Consider the following 17,306-nt stretch of genomic DNA (forward strand, 5'->3'; position numbering starts at 1 on the left):
ATGGAGCCCAGAATTTTATTTGTCTTGATACTGTTCATTCACGCGACTTACTGCGTGCAAGGTAAGTGTGGTAAATAGCCTAATTACTTAAAAAATAAAACATAGCTTTATTCACTGGTCATGCCCGGGCAACCTATCTCATAACTAGTTCCTCATGCTTCAGTAACTGCTATAACGTCAATATTTTTTGGTTAAAACAGTAGTGCCGGTCTGTAGGGCCTACTTTCTTAAATAAAGCGGTTTTTTTCGGAAAATATTGCGTGACTTGATTTACAAAAGCAAAATGTTCGGCTGAATTAGGAAATAAAACGATATACATCACCAAACATTTTGCGTTTATAGCTTTATGTAAGTGTTGCAGCACGATATGGAAGTATGGCGACATTCCCAAGTTCACGCGTTGTCAATGCACGCAGTTAATTGTTTATCAACATTGGTTGATGTTTATCAAAGGTTAACTTTTATTAAAGAAATATAAGCGGAGAGAGTAGAAGGTTTTTGTCTCCATGTTTTGTGTTCTTGAAATCAACACATTAATTTGAGCGAGGCCGTAGTATATCTCTTTATCCATTTGTCTGATTTTTATTTAGTAATTTTTACACATACACAGTACACACGCCGCGTCGCCGCACCTTTAATATGAACCACTATGTCAATGTTAAAATAGAAGCCTATTACCTCTCCACTTCGCCGAATATACAAAACATTAAGTTGCAGTGCAGCGCTTTCAGTATTTTATTTATTTCATTTTTTGGTTTTTTTATGTAAATTGTAAAACTTTATTTCTGTGCGTCTTTAACCGAACACTTCGTTAGACGTTGGTTGAAAGATATAATAATATTTTGGTAAATCACGAAAATGCAGCCTAAATATCAATCAACAAGCTGAAAGCAGAATTGATCAAATGCGACAAAATGAAAAATTAAAACGCAAACAAACATTAAGTATAAGAAGTTTATGACACTTTTGGTGCTAGACACTTGATACCCAGTCAATGGTTTAAGTAGATTAGGAACTAGCAAGGTCTCAATTTCCTTAAAACCGTGCTCCAAACCAACAGGATACACAACGTTGTTGCGCCGAAACGTGTTTAGTACCGTCGCGAATAATAAGTGGCGGCGCTTCTAATGCGATTAAAAAACGGACGTTCTCCTTGTACAGAGGGCTGCAAGTACGTGGTGTACGCAAACTCGATAATTCCCGGCTTGGTGCAAAGGAAGGGAACGACCGTGATGTTGGACAGCCTGTCGGTGGCCAAGGATGTCTGCGATTCGCTGGGAAGCGAATGCACTGTAAGTATCAGGTGGTATTGGATCGCAATACAAGTATCACTTAATAGAGAACGTAAATATGGACGTGTTTAATATTACCGGGATAAGCCCCCGATAGAGACTACATTGATGCACCCAAACCGTTTTAATGTAATAAATATTCTTGTCATTTATATTAATATAATTAATGAAAACCAAAAGCCGGAAAGGTCTAACATTATTTTGATAGAGACGTATTGATACACACTTCTATCGTCATCAGGTAATGTATTTAATCGACATTTTTGGCTTTGACATTCATTATTAAGCTACCCTAAAGATACGTGCATAGTGCACCTAAGTATACCTATTGGTATTCTTGGTATTCTTACACCAATTGTTTTGTTGTTTACTTTGGTAAAGAAATGCGCACATCGCTTTCAGGTATCTAATCACAGTTTATAGGCGAATACATGTATAATATTTCTTAACATAATGAAGTCGTGAAATAATACTATCAGACGTCTTACGGCAACCTTTAATCAACCAATAAGGCCTTTGCTATTCTTCTTATTTTAAAGAACTACCCGACCAACATACACGCTTTTGTTGCTGCTCCTTGGACGCGCATTTCGTGTACATAATGCAGCATCGCGTTATACAAATGAGCGTGACATTTCTCGTCGCGGCATTTGCCAGTAGACTAAACAAAGTTAATTTGATAAGCTATTAGTAGTCTTTCATTCGCCTAGTTTTGTGCGTTTTCTCAGTTCAATCCTTTGATTGAAATCCCACTATGCGATAAAAATAAATTAAAAGACTGAAATTTTAGCAACGGAAATATCTAATGCTTGCACCACCAAAACCGCCTTATTGTGAAGTCTAAATCAAACGAACTGTTATCGTGCCCCTCTAAATGTGACAGAAACCGATTGTAAAGGGCGTGGCTTTTAAAAATCCCCAGCATGTCTCGGCCTGTGTATAAAATTAACTTATTTTATCTCAAATTTTTTAATCAATGCCCGTTGTTTTGATTAAGAAAGGGTCGCTCTTTAAAGGACTTAGTATAAAATGATTTAAATAAGATGTCAACCGCTTCACATTCGTAACGGCAAACAGGACATCGTGCTTACACTGATGAACAGTTACGACCAGCGGGTTTAACTGCTTCGTTAACAGTTATTTGCTGTAACTGCTTCCAATGCAAGATTTCTGTGGGTTTTATGCGCAGCACGCCTTAAAAAAACATATTAAGATAAAAGATAAATACGCAGAAGCGTGAGAAATATTGAAGCGGGTTCGGAATGGAGGGGCGTCTTGTTACTTCCAAGTAGTCTTGCGACTTGATTATGCCTTTGTTCCGTGTGGGGTCAAAAGTTTAATTCAGGTTGAGTCTTGCAGATGTCATGTTTGCGATCTTACCAAGCGTTGAAACGTAGCAGTTGTTCGTTGTAAACATTCAAACAGAAGTGCAAAATGTCTGGCATTCATACCTGTGTCGCTCACTTTGTGTAAAGACTTTTAAAAATGAATGTTTATCCGGTTAACATTGTGTTTGATTCATTCCAATTAAGAAACTGATGATAGCTATTCAAAAGGCGAAATATATATTTCTTTGAAATTTTAAAATGATTTTATGTTTTATACCTGTTTTTCTAAACAGTCTAAACATCATCATGATTTCAATAAGATCTTAATTGCTGCAAACTGTATAACGGCAAACAGGGCATCGTGCTACCACTGAAGAGCAGTTACAACCAGCGGGTTTACGCCCTGGCGTCTAGTGACGACCTCTCCTACACCGAGCACGCCATGTCGTGGAGGCGCCAGTGCGGCAACAACTTCTGCTACTTCCGCATTTCGTCGGTGTTTGGACGCCAGAAGCGCTACCGGAAGATATGCCGGAGTAGGGGTAAATACGTCATCTAATACTATAGAAGACGCGGAGTCGTTTTGCGAATTTACTTAAAGATATATCTCATCTTCTAAATAGCTTCTCATCTTTCTAAATAATTTTTTTAAATAAAGTTCCAGTCAGTCAAGGTCATTGTCATGAAAGTCAATGTAAACTCAAGTCATTGACGTTAAAAACTATTTAAGCTGGTAAAATCTTTCGAGTCCGACCAATAATATTCTAAACTGGAACAAAAATAAGCCGAATTCGCCACTTGTTTTTAGGCAAAAAGTCAAGTAAATTGTTTAAATTCTCTTAGATCAAGTCATTGCGAAGTTATGGGGCTAGTCGTCGTTTTTGGTTTGACGTCACAACAATAGAAAAAACTAAACACCAGGTTCTTCGTAAATTCATAAACGATGGTAGGGGTCAGTGTTGCTGCGAAATCTATTTTTAAACATTGTAGGACTTAAAAAACAAACCTAAAACCTAAATTTTAATATGTTAACACAGACCATTTGATTTTCGGTCGATTTAGAACAAAATCAAAAATCATTCTAAAGCTAGAAGGAATAACCCATAGTAGACTTTTTCGGCTTAGCCATTGCAATTTGATATAAAAGACTTTCGATTTGTAAAGTAAGGTTAAAAGCAATTGTAATCTGATAGATCAAGCGGTATGGTACAACGTGCGATATGCATTTTGATACCTTTAAAGCGTGGCTCGAGAAGGCGTAGCCCCAACACACGATGTAACCCAGTATACATAAGCCTCAATTTTGCTTATCGTTATACAAATCAAGCCACGACTTTCCTTATTTGGAAAATCGGTCGCCGCAACGTCGATATCATGTTTCAGTTATAAAATTTTGCTAAAGTATTTCAACTAACAGAATTTTTATTTTTTTATCGGAAAATATAACCAATATCATCACTTTTGCAACCTAAACCAGCTGTTTCAAGCTATGAAGCAAATAAAAGCATGTTAAAGCTTTCACGAACAACCTTAAATATGCAGAATAGCCACCGGGTTAGCAAGAAACATGTAAAAAGGTAACATTTACTAGATACGTCAAGTAACATTTTCTGATGCTAGACACTTTAGGTGACATTTCTTGATACTACAGACACTTTGGGAAACATTCAATGGCGATTCTGGTATTTTGTTGTTTAAAGTTCGTAACACGTCGAGCCGATGGCTCCAGTGGTCGGCTTGGAGCAGCTGTACGCCCCCTTGCGGTCGGGTAGGGGAGCAATCGCGCTACCGCCAGTGTGCGCCAACGCTCACCCAGCTGAGCTGCAAAGGAAACAGATACGAGAAGAGAAACTGCAACTACAACCCACCCAAGTGCCCCCCGACTTTGTCGGACGTATACGGTAAATCCGAATGCTGTATTTTAGTGCGTGCTTAACTAAAAAGTGGGCATCATTATGGCTTAGGCAAGAAAACGCCCAAAGAATATTCTTCACATTAAGGGCATCACAGAAATAAAAACTTGATAACCTATAACTTGTAACAAATTCTTAAATTGTATTAATGTCACTTAGTCAACGGAAAGCAGGGACCCAATAGAAGACTAAGATACGGTAAATCCGATTGCTGTATTTTGGTGTGTTTTAGGTAAATAAGTGGTCAGCACCAGCAGAAAACAGGGCAGGAAAATTCTTTACTCTTTTCGGCATTGCAGAAATAAAAACTTTCGGGTGTTGCTTAAGCTTTTCTCGCTTGCCACAAATTCGTAGATTGTTTTTATGCCACTTGGTCCAAGAAATTTAGGGACCTAATAGGAGATTAAGATTGTTACACAAAAACACAATTCCGTCCAGAAGCTTAAAAGGTTTCCGAAAATTACAAGTAATTCGACATACTTTGCTAAAAGGACCTTGGTAAACTACTTCTTTGATCTTTCATCCTTAGGAGGAGTGGAAGGCACGGAGGGTTTCGTGGTTACCGGGAACGTCCCGACTTATCAATCCTGCATCCGGACACAGCCCAAGGATCGAATATCGTGCGGGACACAGCAGTACGTCACAAGGTAAGCCTTGAAAGCAGATTAAATTTCATTACTGGAAAAATTAATTTAAAGTAATTTTCGAACGAAAATTTTTGTTCCCCCTAATAGTTTATATATTTGGTGATTGCATGTAAAGTAGAGTATAAAGGGTTTTCCATTTTCAACGCCAGTTGCGGTAGCTTTCTATCACTATTTCCATCCTATTGTCTTGTGTCATCTGTACCTTCCTTGAAATTAAGGAAACGTTATTTTAAATGTCCCCATTTAGCTTAAAACTTCAAACTGGCTGAATAAGCATTTCCAAGCATAACATATCTCCAGCGCATATGTCACAAAATCGACGTTACATAATCGTGTGGTGGACATGTGTTTTTTAAATTTACAATGAACTAGCCAACAATACACCTATAGAAATAGTACACAAAGGTTAATGTAACGTAGATCATGTCTAACTGATTTTCCTTTCTATTTAGGGATCAGTGTCGAAGGTTCCACTGCTGTTATGACCCGAAGGCTAACGAGACTACGATTACGAATCCCGAGGAACAAACCCCAATCTGCTTTCGTCCATTGCACTTCTTAACCAACACAGGTGGATTTCCTTTTGGTCTCTCAGGAAATCAACTGGCATAACTATGATTCGTGATACCAAATGTATAGAAAACAGACTTGTGACTATAGGTTAATCGACGTAGTGTTGGCTTGTTTAGTATTGCTATTCAAGCCACGCATCCGTATATAATAAGCACCAGGATGCGTACAAGATGCATGATGTTTAAGTTAGTTGTATTTTCAAATGCCTAATAAAGTAAGTTGGGCATCATCTGTCATTTTTTGATTCTAAATGCTTTAATTATATTGGGCAAAATAGGCTCTTTAAAGACAAACAAACACTAACATGAGAAAATATGAATTGGTCTACTAATTTAAAATCAGGTGGCACTATAAAGAGGCGAATTCCATTAAAATCTTGACAAGCTTCTGCACAACCGTGCTTTATTAGGTCAAAGTAGAATGACAAAATCCTAACTAGAATTAGACAAATACGGCCATATACAAAGATTAATTTAAAAGAAAATCGCAAATTTAATATGCTCAAAGCTTTTGTAACGTCTTTTCATCGCCTTTCGCCAATTTTAAATGGCGCCGAAAAACGTTCGCCAATTATAAATAGCCTTTTTGTATGTCTCGTACACCAGGAATGCTGGGATGGACGACTTGGAGCCCTTGGGGAATCTGTTCCCAGTCGTGTCGTAACGGAACCAGGGTCAGGAGTCGGATTTGCACCGGTGGAATATCAGGGTCCATCCTCTGCCCCGGACCTGACAGCATCCTGGAGGTGAACCCCTATTTTCAATTTCTTCCTTACTAAAACTTGAAATGGTATAGCCTTTGTCTGACCATGCTTTATCGTACATTTTTTATACTTTAAGTTTATGGATAGTTAATAGTGTCGGAAAAGCGTTTTGGGGATTACATTTTTATTTGGTCAGCCCGTTTCAATCACCGTTAAAAAACTATATATATTCCCATTAGGTAAATTTTCGAGCAATATGTTAATTTAAGGCCAGCTTTTCTGTTTATTTAGGTAAGGCCATCAACTATGAAAAAAACCTGCTGTTTTAAATTGATTTCGAAAATTGACAAATTGACCATTTCTTATGATCTTAGTTGGAATTACTTTGTTGCAATCATGATCATATGAACCTACTTTATTTGGATCACGATCATATTAACCTACTTTGTTGTGATCGCGATCATATCAACACACTTATTTGGTGATCACGGTCATATAAACTTTACTTTATGGTGGTCACGATCATGTTAACCCACTTAGTTGTGATCACGATCATATGCACCTACTTTGTAGTGATCACGATCATTATGCTTTATTTGGTCAAATGCCGAATTTCCTCCCAGTACTGCAGCCTCGGTTCTTGTCCGTGCGACGCAAATCCTTGCCGAAATGCTGGAGCTTGCTTGGAAGATCGCAAACTGGCCAGGGGATACCGCTGCATTTGCACCCCCGACTTTATCGGAAAGCACTGCGATTTTGGTGAGTTTTGGAGCTTCTTGGCGAGTTGAATTTGACGCAGCCGTCGCAAAAATGTCGTTGCTTTTTTTTTGCCGATAAACAAGCCGAACAATGTATATGCGCGTATGTGAGCAGTCATTTGTGTAATGCGTGCGTCGTTGTAATGCGTGCGTCGTGTAATGCGTGCGTCGTATTCGTAAATGCTAAAGAACACCCCTATATTGATTTGGTATCGGATCGGCACCGATCCTACTGCTTGGCATCGGGTATCGGTGCCGATCCGATATTATCGGACATCCCGAATTACACTTGAACTGTCCTAGTTCATTTGAACTGTCCTAGTTATTCTTGCTTTATTATTCTTGTTCCCCAGTGGATTCATTACAGTAGCATCGTAAAGCTTTGTTTACTTTGAAGTAAGACGCTCGGGCGGATTTGAATACAAAAAATAACATACACACATAATTTGTATGCTAAACAGCTTTTCAAGTATATTAAATCAGGGTAGCAACTACACCTACATGCCATACAGGAAAGAAGTGAGAAAACGAGTGGGATTAGCAGAACAGAAATAACCTTAACATTTTCCCGTTTCCGTATGTTTGCTGGTTAGCCAAACGCCACGAATAACAGAAATATGTCAATTTAGCAATTTACATTATCAGTGCTTAACAGATTCTGGAAAACCAACCAAATCAAGCGTAAAACGGCACTAACTTAAGTAGACACAAGGTAACAATTTACGTTTAAAGCGGCAAACCAACGTTTTTAACTCTAACTTGTATACTGCACGGATCATCTGGCAACAAATTTTCCACAGGTCGACCTTCGCTATCTTGCGGCAACGATTCAATCACAATATCCTTCGATCGGCGCGTCATCTCTGACGAAGGGCTGGTCGACGACCTGAAGCTTATACACTTCCAGGGGTACGAGTCGGACTTGTGCTTTGCCCAGGCCAGTCAGGATGGCTTGCAATACGTGCTCTCCATACCGCCGCCTATCGACCGAAGCTGCGGATCGACTGTGAACGTAAGTGGGCAACAAAGAGTTTGGTTGTGTTTCCAGCATAACTTGGCCGGGTTGAGAACAGAGTTGGGTCTCGCTTCAACACAACCCCTTGGTAAAAACTGTAGTTCGACAACTTTAATTTTACAATTGAAACCAAACAAAGCTCGTTTCAAATAAAACTCAACCTGCGTACCATTGTGACAAACGAGGCTCTTCACTTTTCTAGGAAACTCACAACTACATGAAGTTAGGTGGGCTAGCCTTACCGCATCCTGTCGCTTCTTGATGTGTGTTTTTTTCTCGTCAGTCTTTTTCTATTTTGTTGTTTTCTGTGTGATAATTAAAAAACATAAAAAACACCTGACCGGGGGAAAACGGCTACTATTTGAGTTGAGGACGCGGACTTATGGATTTTATACAAACTTGAAGCCGTTTATGACCAAAAATGAGCTTGTTTTATGTTTCCTAAAATTATCATAAAATATTCTAATTAATAAAATTATTAGAATAATTTTCTAATCAATATTGCACCCTGACCAAAGCTTATTGAAAAAACTGATCCAAAAAATATTTAAGTTCCAATAAGAAAAGTACAACACATACACATCAAATCCCCCCCAAAATTGTTTTCTGTTTGACACCTGCTGACCAAAAACAATTGAGTCACATCCTCGTAATTTTACTTTTCCGTTTCAGGTAACAGGGGACGAGTATTCGATCCGCAACAAGGTGATGTGGCGTCAGACCCACGGTCCAACCTCGTCCACAGTCATACTGCTCGACCTTAAGTGCGTCTACAGCAAACAGCTGGGACTGACAACTGAACTTGGTTTCGGAATTTCACCCGTCATAAGGTAAGCCAGGTGTGACGTAATGGTGAAATATTTTACCATCTGGTTACTGTTCCTGAACTCGAAAAGTTCCCGAGAAAAAATAGCAAGTGCAGTGGCAATTGCAATTCGATTTTTATATTTTTTAACCTATGCCCAAATAAACAGCCATTATTTCAACCTGTCATAAGGTAAGTAAGATGTGACGTAATGGTTAAAGATTTGACCATCTGGTTACTGTGCCTGAACTCGAAAAGTTCCTGAAAAAAGATAGCAAGTGTAGTGGCAATTACAATTTAGTTTTTATATTTTGTTACTTCTGTCTAAAAAAACAGCCCATATTGCCATTTGATACCAAGCTGCATTCCTTTATTATGAGGTCACATCGTACCATATCACATACCGAATGTGGCTTTCACGGCGGGACTTCATAAGTCTAGTTTGCCTCAAAAGTTCTATTTAGAGCGTGAATGACGGCATGGCCAAATACAGTTGTGGAGAATTTTTACAAATTGCGCCATTGAACCTTACGGAAACTGGGGACTTGCACAGCGACGTGTTGTGCCTAAAGTTTGCAATTAAACGCTTACAGGCAAATGAGTCAACGCTGTTGATCCTGTCGTTTTGCAACTGTATATTGTGATTTTAATTGTTTTGCGGATTATTTCCTTACACTGTATAGTGTATAGTGTACATCGATATTTTAAAGTAACTATTTTACAGACTCTTCTCCTACAGGACACAACAATGTTTTAGAGTCATTTATTTCAATCCGTTATATTTAAACTAAACTGCTTTGCTTTCAGGACGCTTTCGTCGCGTACAGAGTTCGGTCGTTTTGCAGTCGACATGTCGCTGTACAGAGACAAGGAATATCTTCCATCACAACTCATGCAGGGGCCGATTCAAATCGCTGAAGGTGAGGAGAAAATGAAACGAGTCACCCCTAATGCAAATAGGGCAGGCAAAATAACTCGGTGCATTTGTGCAATATGATCATGTAACTTAAAAAAAAACTTGTAAGATTTATATATATCACTACAATATGCAGTAATTTTTTCGGTATTTCTAATTATAAAATGGTATATTTTCGGGCTCTTGTCTTGTGGCCATTAACAAAAGCAGATCAAACGACATCAACGACATAAATTAACATAAAATAGGCCTACACCTGTTAAGAGCTTGTTAAGTTTCCCAGTCAATGCTATACGTTACTATATTAATACTTAGAGAGTTTTGAAGACTTAGAGTTTTGAATTGGATTCGATTTTCAGTAGAGTATATCCCACCTAATATAAAAGTAAAACTCATAGTTTAAAACATGAGTAAAAACCAGAATCAGACGTTTCGTTTAAAAGGAAAATATATTTCGCCAAGTGGCATCATCAGTTCCTGTAAGAGTACAAATAAATAAATAAATAAATAAATAAAATCAGAGCGCAGCCATCAACAAACCAATAAAAGTGAACGATAAAATATTAAAACATGATAATAGAATAAAAAAACCCTGCCGATAATAGGCTAAAGCTAGAACCTGCCGCCGATGGTTTTGGATTCTATAAAGATACACCCTATTGTTGCTAACGTTATCTAAAAAGGTCAGCTTTGATACAGTTTGTGCGCTATCTTGAGTATCGACTGTACATTTCCAAGTATATTTTGTGTCTTTACATCGTTCATTGGTTCTATCCAGTGTTGTAATGACTTAAGTCAATGACTTGACTTGAGTAGCTGTTTTTAAATAACTTGACTTGACTTAGGTATTTTGGGAAAATAGACTCAACTTGAAATTAAATGTTTTCAATGAGATTTTTTTTGTAAAATTTAGTTATTCTTCCAATTTTTTATGACAAGGACGCGAGCTGCGGAATTGATTTGTTTTAATAATGATTTGACTGGGGCTTGACTCGTTATTTATTGAAAAAAGACTTTACTGGGACTTAGGTTATTGTACATATGACTTGACTTACACTTTAGTTATTTTACAAAAGACTTGACTGGAATTAAGTCATTTCAAAATGACTTGTTTACAACCCTTGTTCTATCTCGTGTTTGAGTGTCGACTCCACATTTTCTAGTATGCTCTTTTGTGTCTTCACACCTTTTGTTGGTTCTCTCCTCCAGGTGAGATTCTCTACGTTTCGGTGGACATGGTGGCCATCTCGATCGCTGACCAACAGAATGAGGTCATCGTGCTCGACCATTGTTACGCAACAGACACCACCGACAAGCAGTCGCCCATTTACGACTTTATCTCGAACGGGTATATTATGGTGACGTTTAGTTGCACAACAATGGCAACCTGTGTGCCCTTAAAAATATATCGAATACGTAAAGCAGACCTGGACAAATTATGGCCCGTCAAGCAATTTATTCGTCCTTCGACTTATTTCACTTACAACAGTTTAAAGAAAATAAACTTTGCGTTTGTTTTTCTTGATTTTAGAATGTTTGAATAAATTACACTTGTAGGTATTCTCGCATATTTTTACTCCAATCAGCTGGTCACGACAAGGTCATTTAGAGCATTTAGAGCGCCTTTGTGTTTTAGGACCACTTTTTGACGTTCCCCAAAGACATTTTCTACTTATCATGCGGCCCCTTCTTAAAACTAATTTGTAAACCCTTGTCTAGAGGCTTAACTCAAAACGTTGATTAAAACCCAATTAAAACATGTCCTAAACGAGAAAACTTTATGGTCGTTTCTATTTTGTTTCTCGTTTGTTTTGTTTTTACTTTTAATTGGAGTGGATTAATGATTTTGGTAAATTTTGGTTATTTTCTTTAGAACATTCCTTGCAATATGATTAGTAAAGGTGTTACATTAAAAGTGTTGCTCGGGATTAAATAGCTTTACCAATTTCGAAACCGGAGGTTAAACATTAATTTTGATGAGTAACCAACTTGCTATGGCAATTACATGGATTTGAAATTGGCAAAATTATGACGTTGACTTGGGACAATTGAATAAAAACGGTTATTTTGCAAATGTCCGGCTTACAACACTCGTTTTTACATTATTGTAAAAAGTACAGCTTACAAATCACTTGTGCTCAGATGTTCTACCAACGCCGCCTTCACCACGATTTTGGCAAACGGCGTTTCTACGAGCGGTCGGTGGGGATTCCGGGTGTTCGAGTGGGCGCTGCAGTCAGCCACCAGCGACATCTACATTATGTGCAAGTAGGTTGAAGTTTCGTCTGATCTGCTGAAACTGATTCTCAAGTCGTTGCTAGTTATATGGGGCAAAATTGTACCATGAACCATTTCTTACAATTTGACTCTAATCTTGGGATTTTAGCGCTTGCTGATATAATAGACATATTTTCAGTTTTCATATTTTACACATTTCAAGTCCCTTGTTAGGTTACTTGGTAAAGTCGCTTTGGGTATAGGAACAAAAACAAATTTGGATTTAATATATGTCATATAACAAATCATATAATTATACTCCAAGTCATATTTTTGGTTCTTATTTTCTTATACAACCTGTAAAACCGATTATGTCCCCAGTATTACCTATAGTTTTACCAAAACCCAAAACAAGATTATTTAAATATACAACAAAAATTTAGCTACATCATAGAAAAGGGTTACATCCAAAAAAGCACTTGGATCATTCAATTGAAGGTAATCAAACAACACATAAGGAGCTCACTTCAATTTTGAGACTTTAGATTTCGTATTTTTTGCTTTGCAGGGCTCACGTATGTGATCTCGGTTTCGAAAACTGCGCGCCCTCTTGCGACGGCCAGGCACCACCAAGTCGACCGCCAGAGGGCGGCAACGGGGACAACATGACGCCGGAAGAAGCGAACGCGTTCGAAGAACTGCTGACGTCATTGTCGGTTACATCCGCCAACGAAACAGGAACTCGGAAAAAGCGAAGTTTGCGCACGCAAAAAGATAAGGTATTATTTCGAAAAAAACTGTAAGAACGACACGATTACAGTAAATGCGTTTCTATCAAGAAGACGTCCTTATATAAACCAAGCCTGATCTGTGGATCTACAGTGTAGCTTAATAATACATCTTAGTGCAAAAATGGTCTAGTAAATCGATGTCATCTTGATAAAGACCCTGAGATCTATCATCATTTGGCAAGTCACATTAACTGATGGTGATACAGGAACGTATCGAAAGTTCTTTATCAAAATGATGACTTGTGACGTCCTTATCCTTAAATTACATAAGCTTGTTAGAAAAAATGATTAACACAACATATGACACACTTATCTAAGACCCGCAAAAATATCGTACTAACAAAACACAATTCGCCCGTGTATGTTTCTTAAAAGTGTGTGAGCGCTTTGATTACGTCGGATTAAGAGACTACCAGGTCTTTATCTTAATCGATGTTTGCCTATCTTACCAGACTCGCGAACTTCTGTTGAACGCTCTCAACCTAAGTGGGCAATTTTCACACGACGACCACCCTCACCATCAACACGTATTCGTGTCGAAACGCATCACGGTTCTCCAGCCAAATGACAAATGTAAGTTTTAAATGTCGTCAAAAAACATGAGAGCTTAACATTTAGAGACAGAGGCGCCGGCAGAAAATTTTCCAGGGGGAAAATATGGATCATTTATATATTTTATATCAGTAAATTTTTTAATCGCATTTTGAAATTCCAGAGGAGGCAAGTGTCCGCCTTGCCACCTGTGGGGGCTCCCATGCTTAGAGATTGTAAGAAGACCAGTATAGTAAATTTTACAGCCTGTTGAAACTTGGTGGTTTTGCACACGTTTCGGATATCGATTAGGTTTTAACACGATCTATGTTTACTAAATTGGTATGATTCGTTTACTTAAGTACGACGATAATACCATTTGGGGTTTTAATTCTGTTTGTGACTAGTTTTCGTTTACGCCATTTGTGTTAAACTGCTTAGACTTGTGCAACTTGTGCAATGGTTCCATTTAAGGCAAAGGTTTCGGCCGACCCTATCACTTGCACAAGTTGGAACCGTGCCAAATGGCGACGCACATAAACACCGAACATCACTCTATGACTGGACCAATTAAAATTGCAACATCAATCAGCAACCGTCGGATTTTAAAGTTCACATTTAAATGCGCCGAACGGCTAACGTTTACGCGTCTATTATTAAGACGCGCCCACGTAAACCCGACCCTTTTAAGCCAACGCCTGTCAACGGTATTCAAATGATCCCAAGAAGCCGAAACCGCCTCTATTTCTAGATGCGCGCCTTTCGGGGCCAAGAAGAACTTCGCCACATACCAGCAACAAAAAATACGACGGCCGGGGAGAAGAAGACGGCATTTCCCTCATGATCAAATCCGAGTCAAAACAAGGCGACCGGGCAACGCTAAACAACGGAAACGGAAACGGCGGAATCGTGTCGATAGTTGTGCTGGCAAGCGGAAGCGTCATCGTCTACGTCACCGTGGCGCTTTTCACGCGCTTTTCATCCGCGAAGCGCGCGGCGACGGCGGCAGCGTGATGACGCACGCGGGCGTGACGCACGGACGGTGACGTCACACTTTTTTCAAGCAAAGACTTGTCTCTGGTTGCTCGCAGCCGCGACCAAATAACAATTATTTCGTTTTTGCATCTAAATTTACTATAGAATTACGAGAATTAGGTAGTAAGAGGGCTCTCTTAACTTTATTATAACTTACTTTCGTGAAGGGATGACGAAAGCTCAAACAAAAATGTTTCTATTTTATTTTAGCACGTCATTACATATACCTCACACCAATATGATCAAAAATAGAATAAAATACCTCATAGTAACGCTTAGTATTTGCTGACCAGAAATATTCTCAGCAAATAAACTCCGCTTTGGTTCGCTTGCGCTTTAATTATTTACATCCTAGTAAGGGGTATTACACTCATATTATCGTACGCTCATAATCAGCGATTCGCAATACCTCTTTTCGGATTTGTGTTTAAAAGTGGAACAGCAAATATTCGGCATAATCCGTTTTTTTGCTCCCTATACAGTCCTCAAAAAAACCTCAAAAACTAATTTTGATCAAAAATGATACTGTACCTCTTTTGTTATTTTTCGGCGGTTTAGTTGCGCTGAACTCAAAAATACACCAGACTTTTAATTCCTTTATATTTTTTCTCCTACCATCACTAATAGGTAAAATAACACATTTTGTAGACCCCTTAGAGGCGGATCTGGTAGGTTTTATAGGGTGATAGTCTTGGAGAAATGTTTTAGTTTTTAGAAGTTACTGCTATTACCATTTAAACCCGTATATTATGAAAGAACATGTTTTATACTTAATACGGTTCTTCATCGATTGTAATGTTAATTGATCTTCTTTCGCCTCCATATTGCAACCCAAAGTGTAAATGTGTACTGTATACGGATCGTATATTATTTGATTGAGTTTGTGAGTAAAATACCTTGATGCGACTGGTGACATTGAGGTCAAGTAAATGCATTTTTTTGATAACTGGTGATTCATGTTAATCTCTTCATTTTCCAAAAGCTTTCGTTCCAAGCTGCTGTCGTGTTCGTAAACCTACTCGCACAATATCCAGGTATTTAAATCTCCCCTCTAATCCTTCCCTCCACAATCTACTTTTTTATTTGTGGATTACGTTTATCCAACAGAATTTTCACGTACCTGCTACACTTTACCATTGTTTACTTTGATATTATATCGCTTGAAAAGCCATTGTGTATATTATATTCGCATTAAAGTTTCACGTCGTAGTTAATCTACTGGCTCCAAACTTTTCTGGTTTGGATCATCGAACGCGTGTAAGCAATATCAATCAAGCGTTTTTTGGCATCGTTTGGGGGCGACTCAAGAGCTTGCGTCATGCTTCACCAATTTGTCTCGGACAGGACTTGTGACGCAACCGATTGCGTCATTTTTTGACTGGTGACTGCAATAATTTTTCTGCGGACAATGTTTAGCTTTTATACAATGTTCGTCCAAATGATATAGTTCACTCTATGCGTATTTGGTTTCACTCGCATAAAAGTTTTGCTCTCAATTTTGTGTAGGGCACGTCGATTTTTCAAGATAAACTTAATCCTATCATAAATCTTGTGTGTTTACTTCGAGCCATTTTTGCCCTCTTAAGTATTATGCTACGTCGTGTGAGATAATGGTCTTCAAAAAGAGAATTAAATGTGACAGCTCTAAAAGTCCCCTTCAGCCGTTTATAGCTGCTGGGAACTCCTATCAATAAAATTTGTGTATTAGAAACAATTACTTAAACAGTATGCTAACAAGATACAACCTACGCAGGCCACTACTCCTAACACGTTCATAAAAGTCATACGTGGAGTGTGCATCTTCAGCTACGTACGTTACGTTTAAAAACACGTACGACCGTACGTAACTCAAAAATTAAACACAACGCTTGAGACAATGTGTAACATACTAAAATAAATGACGTAAAAAGTACAGTTAATGCGAGCAGTATATTTAAATATGTATTTTTAAAGCTGCAAACCCGGTTTGATTTGTCCGTAAATTCGCCACCAGTTTCCGTGTTCGATTTCTATGAGACGTAGATAGTTTATGTTATGACGTCACCGACAGATCAGACATTGGAAATGGATTTTTCTTGCGACGGAGAAGTGAGAAACGAACAACAACAGCAGAAACGAAGTGGCGTGACGTTGTGTGATGTGTTTACCTTTATGAATTGTAAGCAGGTGGGGTTTTTCTTGTGAAAGCTGGCGTTGAGGAATTGTGGAATATTGGCACAGTTTAAACTGTAACATGTTTACAAATGCTGTTAGTTAAATCGTTGTCTTCTGTATATACTAGTTATCGCAGCTGTTGGGAAAAGTACGCTGACTCGTGTCAGCTCGGCGTACCTTGCTAGTTGCAATGTTTGTTTTTAAATCTTGTTACAATGAAACATTATTTTCACGTTATTTCACCAGAATTTTTAATATTATATTAAAGTGTTTAAATTTGCACAAATTTACATTTTGTTTTGATATGCATTACCTTTTTGCATTTCACATCATATTTATGTTGTTATCAATCCATTTTATAATTGATCGATCTTATTAAAGCACAATATATTTTAAGGAAAGTGTAAGCCTCTTTTAGAAAGTTTTAATGCTAAGAATCCTACCACTATTTCACAGCAACAAACCATGTTGTCATGGTTTAAATTGCAAGAAATAAATTGAAAAAATAAATGTAATAATAATATTCACTAAAACACTTACTCGCACCCTAACCCAAATAATAAACTAGCAATATAAACCCCCAGACAACAATGTGGTAGGATTCAAGACCAACAGCAAAATTTATTTT

The 17,306-nt window shown here is 38.1% G+C and overlaps 1 protein-coding gene across 1 annotated transcript; it reads left to right on the forward strand.

Moving 5' to 3' along the window:
• Window positions 1-14,503, forward strand: LOC146161524 (pancreatic secretory granule membrane major glycoprotein GP2-like). The gene is made up of 16 exons (XM_083385183.1): window positions 1-61; window positions 1,162-1,292; window positions 2,976-3,162; window positions 4,321-4,521; window positions 5,063-5,180; window positions 5,633-5,751; window positions 6,359-6,498; window positions 7,080-7,215; window positions 8,015-8,226; window positions 8,902-9,059; window positions 9,842-9,954; window positions 11,160-11,298; window positions 12,093-12,218; window positions 12,736-12,946; window positions 13,411-13,531; window positions 14,241-14,503. The coding sequence occupies exons 1-16, from the start codon at window positions 1-3 to the stop codon at window positions 14,501-14,503; spliced, it is 2,436 nt and encodes an 811-aa protein (XP_083241309.1).
• Window positions 14,504-17,306: the final 2,803 nt, after the last annotated feature.

Source organism: Ascidiella aspersa, chromosome 3 (assembly GCF_963924565.1).
Source record: "Ascidiella aspersa chromosome 3, kaAscAspe10.2, whole genome shotgun sequence".
Taxonomy (NCBI): domain Eukaryota; kingdom Metazoa; phylum Chordata; class Ascidiacea; order Phlebobranchia; family Ascidiidae; genus Ascidiella; species Ascidiella aspersa.

Bases quoted from the DNA above. Each gene is read 5' to 3' on its own strand.
- LOC146161524 (XM_083385183.1), top strand. From the start codon at position 1: ATGGAGCCCAGAATTTTATTTGTCTTGATACTGTTCATTCACGCGACT. The intron at 5,752-6,358 runs GTGGATTTCCTT...CTCGTACACCAG, and splicing joins GCACTTCTTAACCAACACAG to GAATGCTGGGATGGACGACT. The intron at 12,947-13,410 runs GTATTATTTCGA...CTATCTTACCAG, and splicing joins TGCGCACGCAAAAAGATAAG to ACTCGCGAACTTCTGTTGAA.